The following is a 7,617-nucleotide window of genomic DNA, read 5'->3' as shown; positions in this document are numbered from 1 at the left end:
AAAAACCAACATATTTTCTATTTATTGTAACTCATACAATATGGAGATTTTTTTGTTTGTGTTAAAAATTTTCTTATGTGACATAATATATGCATGGAGAAAGTGAATATGGGTTTTTCTGTCATCTAACTCATACGTGAAACACGTCAAAACACGTCGTTTTAATCAAATATAACTAAAAAATGGTTAAGAACTTAAAATAATAAAATCCTTTTAAGCAACAACATATAAAGCCAAGAGTGAAGCACCTGTCACAATGATAAGTGAAAACCAAAATTAATAAGAACTTGAAACAGTGAAATCGGGTATAGCAACTTAATTCAACATCCCACGCAAACTTCATAGCCCATTCCAAACAAGATACATTCCTAATTATTTTTTTTCGTACTGTGTTAAATTCATTCCATTATCCTTTTTTTCTTTTGTTCTTTTTTTAATGAAACTTGAATTGGGATGATCGGTGAATCATCATAATACTATAAGGCTATAACCACTACTTTTAACATGGTCTAGCTTGCAGCAGTGAAAAATAAAGGGTCCTGTTAGGGAGACCTGCACACCCATGATTACATCGCGTATAGGCCTATACGTGACGTATTAGGGTACGATTTGATGTCCTAGCCTGGCTCTGTCATAGGGTTGTCGGCCGTACCCTAATAGGCCTATACGCGGCGTATTGGGTTTTGTATATTATGGGAGCACGGCTCCCTCCCCTCCCTCTCCACCATTTCTTTTCCTCTTTTTTTTTTCTAACCCTCACCCTCACCCTCACCCTCACCCTCACCCTCACCATCTTCATTCAACCAACGCCAACAACCATATATGTTTCCGGAGTCGGACGAGGAGATGCCCGACGGTGCTAAGGTCAGTCGGAGTTAAACCAGGTTTCGTTTTATGTTTATTTAGTATATGTTAGGACATAGTTGTAGATATTAGGACAGAGATTTGGTGAATGATTTACTTTTAAATTTGTCTAGGCACCGACCGTTTTACAGTAACCCTAGTTCGCCGGCCTCCCAAACTTAAAATAGATATCCCGTACTGTTACCGTTATTGTTAAAATTTTTATTATATTATTACTATTAAAATATTAGTATTATGATTAAGATATTCTTGTTATGAAAATATTATTGTTAATAAAATAAAATACTATTATTGTATCTATCAAAATACTATTATTATTATTATTTTTATTAAAATAATAATATTAAAATACTATTATAATATTATTATTAATTTATTCTAAACATATAGTTGTTAGTAGTAAAGCATTAATTTTTATATTATTATTAGTACTAAAATATTATTATTATTAGGTACGTGATGTACGCCAGAGATTTAGATGCCGGGGTTAGGCGGCGACACAAGACGTTCGGAGGTACGTTCATATAATATAATATAATATAATATTGTTATTATATTATATTATGTTATATTGTATTATATCAAACGGGTGCTGGTTATGTTAGTGAGTTTTTCTAAAAAAGCACACCAGTGTTGTCTTATTATGGTTTTTTTCCTTTTTTTTATTTCTTTTCTTTTCTTTTGTTATTATTAATGTTATTTATGATTATTATTAATATTAATATTATTTAATTATCAATAACATATTATTATTAGAAATTCGATAAAGGGCGTTCAATAGCAGGACTTATTTGGGAAAATTGACAGTGCGAAACGAACTTTTAAATTATTGGCTGCTTTCGTTACGGGCATCTTTAGTCAGTTACAGTAGCTTACTTGGGAAAACTGGCATTTCCAAACGAACTTTCAATTTCTTGGCTGCTTTCGTTATCGACATCTCAAATCTGGCTCTTCGATTTCTTCGAACTCCAACGGTCTTGACCGCCGGTCACCACTGACAACTGTAGTTGTGTTCACTCGAACACATATCAGTCGTCACTAAGCTTAAGCTTAGGCTTGTTATTAGTTTTATTTTTAGTTGGGGGTATTCTAAGTTGTTCATGTTGCGTATATTAAAGAATTATCGGCTTATATATACGTATATATATAGTAGATGTGCGGTATAAGAATTCATTGCGTCGACATAACCAGCACCAGATCGAGACGCTAGTTTGATGAGTTTGAATCTCTCGGATCCGCGGTATCCGCTAACGGCAGCGAGAACGGGAGACCCTACTTTGGATAGATAGGTGGAAATTCGGTCATTGCTCCAACATAACGAGCACCAGATTGAGATATTAGTTCGCACTTAGCTGAACCGGTTGACACGTATACAGACGTGGATTTAGGTTCGGTGTTGACCCGGATATTAACACGTTTGTTTACGGCATTCGTTGACATGTTTGCATAATACACAATGAAAGCACAAACTCAAACAACAATCCATACAATAGCAATTGTCTTCGTTATTTTTCTCTTCTTCTTGTTTGACTGGTCGTTGAAGAGAATTGCTATTGTATGGATTGTTGTTTGAGTTTGTGCTTTCATTGTGTATTATGCAAACGTGTTAATATCAGCGCCAACACGGAGCCTAAATCCACGTCAGCATATGGGTCAACCGGTTCAGGTAAGTCCCGGCTAATATTCTCAGTCTGGTGCTCGTTGAGCTGGAGCAATGACCGAATTTCCACTTATCTGTCCAAAGTATGGGCACACGTTCTCGTTGCCGTTAACGGATACCGCGGATTCGAGAGATTGAAACTCATCAAACTAGCGTCTCGATCTGCTGCTGGTTATGTAGGCGCAATGAATTATTATAACGCACATCTACTATATATGTATACGTATATATGTACGCCGATAATTCTTTAATATACGCAACATGACCAACTTAGAATACCCACAACTAAAAATAAAACTAATAACAAGCCTAAGCTCAAGCTTAGTGACGACTGATATGTGTTTGAGTGAACACAACTACGGTTGCCGGTGGTGGCCGAAGGTCAAGACCGTTGGAGTTTGAAGATATCGAAGAGGCGGATTTGAGATGTCGATACCGGGAGCATCCAAGAAAGGGTTTGTTTGGCACTGTCATTTTTTCCTAAGGTAATCTTCGTAACTGATTCAAGATGTCCATAACGATAGCAGCCAATAAATTGAATGGTCGTTTTGCAATCTCAATTTTCCCATATAAGGCCTGCTACCGAACACGCTTTGCCGAATTGTGAATAATAATATATTATTCATAATTAAAATAATATTAATAATAATTATTATAAATAACAATAAATAACAAAATAAAGAGAAGAAAAAAAAGAAAAAAAAACAAAAAACATAACAAGACAAGCTGGTGGGTTTTTCTAGAAAAGCTCCATTATACGTCGCGTATAGACCTATACGCGGCGTATTGGTTTGAATAATACGCTGCGTATAGGTCTATACGCGGCGTATTAGTGTGATTACAACCTGCCATGCAAAAGCTGGCCTAGGTTGTCACATCGTACCTTATACGCCGCGTATAGGTCTATATGCGGCGTATTACTTTAGCTGAATTATGGGAGCCTGGCTCCCCTGCCTTCCCCTCCTTTCGTTTCTCTATTATAAAGCATGCGTGCGTTTTTGATCGACATTCAACCAAAAAACAATATAACATTTGTTTATTATATATACCCAGAATGTTTTGGTTTAACCATTTATTTCCGGAGGAGGAGCCGGGTTACGCCGGCTGACGATCAGCCTGGCACGTCGTGGTTACCTGACTTGAACCAGGTTTCGTTATATATTTATTTAGTATGAATTTGGTAGTTTTTTTTTACTAACACATGCTACATTACGTTTTGTCAGGAGTATGTCGGGTATGATACCTACCCCCAACAACCTTATTGTCAGCCCGAACAGTTTTATGGTAACACTGGCTCGCCGGGCTTACCAAATTTGAACCAGGTTTCGTTATAGTTGTTATTATTATTTATTATTATCATTAGCACTGTTGTTTGAATTTCTAATTTATGTATTGTAGGAGTTCTTCGTGTCGGATTACGGTATTAAGCCGGCGTACCCGTCACCTGTTGCCTGATCGGATTGTGGAGGTCAGGCTTCGTCATTGTACCAGCCACCGGTAGCAAATAATCCTTTTTATGGAACCGAGTCTTCATCGCACCACGAGCGAAACGTTCATGCCGGGCCAAACCCAGATATCGAAGATGAGTACGATGAAGACTACATACGCGAAGTGAAGGTTTCGTATAAAACAGATGCTGTAAGACACCGTGTGTTTTGTTTAAGTTAATATTATTTATTTGTATGTTATTTAATAAACGGCCTAATAAATAGCGTACAACTGTTTCAGATTTTTGAGAGTCGCGAGGAGCTGGAGAAATGTGTAAAAATTAGAGGACGGGAGTATGGGTTTGTTGTTGTGGTCCAGCGGTCAAGGAAAAACGCTGTGGACCTTGCGTGCAATCGTGGGGGCGAACCCAATATAAAGGTGACGATGAGACGTACCGTCAGCATAAAAAAATGTTGTCCGTTTAAGATCCTGGGCAGGTATGACTCGAGGGGTGCCTGTTGGAGGGTTCAAGTGGTAAACGAGACTCACAACCACGATCCCGTTGAATTCGAGGAGGGATGTGCGTCTTTTAGAAAAATGAACAGCAACCAGCTGGATATGGTTGAGAGGTTACACAGAACCGGCGTTAAGCCGCAACAAATCGAAGCAGCCCTTCGCGAAAAGTTTTCCAGGTGTGCAACCTGTAATAAAAGATATATACAACCACACGGCCAAGATTAGGAGGGATGGGCTACTAGGCGACACCCCTATGAAGGTAGTTCAAAACATTTGTAGTTTTAATGTATACTTGCCGTGCTTGTAATATTTACTAAACTTTTATCTCATCAAATGCAGGCGCTGGAAAACTTTCTTGCAGGCAATCGTTTCACATTCTATACCCGGGAGAATGATACCAACGACATGACGGAGGAAATTTTCTTCTGTCATAATAAGTCACATAAGATGTGGCGTGCGTTCCCCGAGGTGTTGATGATTGACACGACGTACAACACCAACATGTACGATTGGCCGTTGGTTCAGTTTATCGGTGTGACGTCGACATCAAAGTCGTTTTGTATCGCCACCGCGTTTGTTATCATGGAACGGCAGAGGAACTTCACCTGGGCTCTGAAGAAACTTAAACAAATGCTCGATGATTGCATGGAGCCACGCGTGATCCTGACTGACGCGGACCAGGCCCTCATGAACGCCTGCGACGCGGTCTTCCCTAATGCCACCAAAAATTTATGAAGGTGGCATATATCCGAGAATATAAGGAGAAAATTTAAGGGCCTATATAAGACGGATATGGGGACGGACTTTGCGTACTTGTGGAAGGTCCTGTATCAGTCTCCGACGATACAGGAGTACGACAACCGTCGCATCAACATGGAGCGTCATTTGATACAGGACGATAGAGCAGGTGAGTCCTTCAAACCGGATGACAGTTTTTAATAGCCTAAACATACGTGTTAATAACATTTTCCTTTATCTTTCAGAGGTCTGGCAATACATTCGCACCAGCTGGCTGGATCCATACAGACACAAGTTTGTAGCATGCTGGATCGACGAACGCCGAAACTACGGCAAAACTACGACGAACCGAGTTGAGAGCCAGCACGCAAATCTGAAAAGGTACCTCAATGGAAGCAACAACTCGCTCGACACAATTTCCAGGCACATCCTTAAAATGGTCGACTCGCAGATGAAAGAGATCGGTAAATCTTTTCACGACTCCCGTTCGAAGGTTATGGAAGGACATCGACAGCACATCTGGTTGAAGAAGTTAATAAACAAGGTGTCGACTCACGCTCTGGGTCTACTTGTGAACGAGTATGAGTTGATACACAAGTTGCGTGATGGCAGGGCTTCATGCGACCACCATTTGTATTCGTCTTCGGGGCTGCCATGTGCTTGTCGGATTGAGGGATACATAGTTAACGACACGTGTATCCCAATAAAGGATGTTGACCCGTTTTGGAAGAGGCTTAATTTTGATCCAGCCTATCCGCCGAACGAAGAGCCAGACTACGAAGAAGGTATGCGTGAAATCAACGATACGCTGTCGTCCATAGATGACCTTAATTAGAATAAAAGTTTTTTCACGAAGCTCATATCTGCTATTCCAGGGAGATCTAAAAAGAAGTCACCCGAAAAAAGAGAGGATCCTTGTGGGCGTCCCAAAAAACTAGATCCCCCGAGACACAGCTCCTACACCCCAGCTCCAGATCTCCCCAGACACAGCTCCTACACCCCCGCTCCAGATCTCCCTAGACACAGCTCCTACACCCTATTCTCGCCACAGGTGCCCAGCAACGGAACCCCCACCCCATCCTCGCTGTCTCGTTCGTTGTCCCAGTCAGCGTTGCGGTTTAATATTCGTCGGGGACGACCTAAGACATCGAAACCTATGGGAGCTCACCTCGGGTTTCCTTTGATGGTTTCGCCAGCGCAAGTACCGGCGATAGAAATGTTTAGGAGCGTCATTCCTGGCTGGGCTCAGCCGTTCGTCGCAAACATCAAAAACGTACGCCCAGACGGTAACTGCGGTTTCCGATCAATCGCCGTGGGTTTGGGGCTACATGAGAAACTCTGGCTGGATATTAGGCGGGCAATGCAGAACGAGCTGGAAACCAACGAAGGTTGGTGGAGGGCGATGTTCAGCAAAGAGGATGAAAGATTGTACGGCTGGGTTCATTCCAGCATTCCGTACTCCAACACAGTCAAACCGGCGCCGTCGAGTCATTGGTTCAGCGTACCCGGTCACGGTCACGTGGCTGCTTAGACATACGCGTGTGTGTTAGTCAACCTAGCTGGCAATTAGATCGAATCTTACTTCCCATTGAGAATCGGTCCTGACTTGATTCCGGATCCATTGGATATAGGCATCGCTAACTGGGGAGGTGATCACTGGATATATATCAAACTGGTAGGAGATTTCCCAATGCCTACGTCGAACCTTAATTGGGAAAGAAGCGCCGTACTGGCGGCTCTCGAATGGAAAACATTGTACGGACAACGTATGGATGAGTTCGAACAGATACGCACGGGCTGGCGAAGGGAACCCTCTTACGTAGATCTAGACACCTTATAGAAGACAATGTATCAATGGATGAAAAGTCTATAATAATAATAATAATAATAATAATAATAATAATAATAATTAAGTAACAAATTAATATTATTATTAATAACTAAATAATATAAAATAAAAATAATAGTAATTAGAATAATAAATAATAAATAATGATAATTAAATAAAAAAAAGGCATAGTACGCCGCGTATAGGCCTATACGCGGTGTATTGGGCCCCTTTTATCAGTCACCAGCCGCTCAACTTCCACATATTTTCAAATTTCAAACTCCCGCCCGAGCAACCGAGCATCCACGCACGAGCCTATATTGGACGGACACCGACCAGCATACGACATAAGCCGACGAGATTTGACCCGACACTGACACGACATGGAGGCAATTTTTTAATATTATGTTGATGATGATGATTATGTTAACATGATGATGATGTATTGTTGATGATGTGATGATGATGATCCTGTTGTTTGGATAGATAAAACCGTCGGCCGGAGTCCAGCCTTAAAATGGCCGGATTCTGGCCGTCAGTTTACAGGGACTATCAGACGCGACGTATAACCCTATACGCCGCC

The 7,617-nt window shown here is 40.9% G+C and overlaps 1 protein-coding gene across 1 annotated transcript; it reads left to right on the top strand.

The window, feature by feature from the left end:
- Positions 1–5,260: 5,260 nt before the first annotated feature.
- On the top strand, positions 5,261–6,737 carry LOC143582042 (uncharacterized). Its single transcript, XM_077064694.1, has 3 exons — positions 5,261–5,375; positions 5,452–5,991; positions 6,082–6,737. Exons 1-3 carry the CDS (start codon positions 5,261–5,263, stop codon positions 6,735–6,737), a joined length of 1,311 nt encoding a protein of 436 aa, XP_076920809.1.
- Positions 6,738–7,617: the final 880 nt, after the last annotated feature.

Source organism: Bidens hawaiensis, unplaced genomic scaffold (genome assembly GCF_021521415.1).
Source record: "Bidens hawaiensis isolate Kalapana, Puna unplaced genomic scaffold, B.hawaiensis_p1.1 tig00031419_1, whole genome shotgun sequence".
Taxonomy (NCBI): domain Eukaryota; kingdom Viridiplantae; phylum Streptophyta; class Magnoliopsida; order Asterales; family Asteraceae; genus Bidens; species Bidens hawaiensis.
The sequence above is the reverse complement of the archived record's forward strand: the minus strand, read 5'-3'. Positions and strand labels throughout refer to the sequence as shown.

What these genes read in the sequence shown, in the direction of transcription:
- LOC143582042 (XM_077064694.1), top strand. Translation starts at nt 5,261, where the DNA reads ATGGGGACGGACTTTGCGTACTTGTGGAAGGTCCTGTATCAGTCTCCG. An exon ending in GATACAGGACGATAGAGCAG is followed by an intron (nt 5,376 to 5,451) that starts GTGAGTCCTTCA and finishes TTTATCTTTCAG; the next exon opens with AGGTCTGGCAATACATTCGC. An exon ending in AGAGCCAGACTACGAAGAAG is followed by an intron (nt 5,992 to 6,081) that starts GTATGCGTGAAA and finishes CTGCTATTCCAG; the next exon opens with GGAGATCTAAAAAGAAGTCA.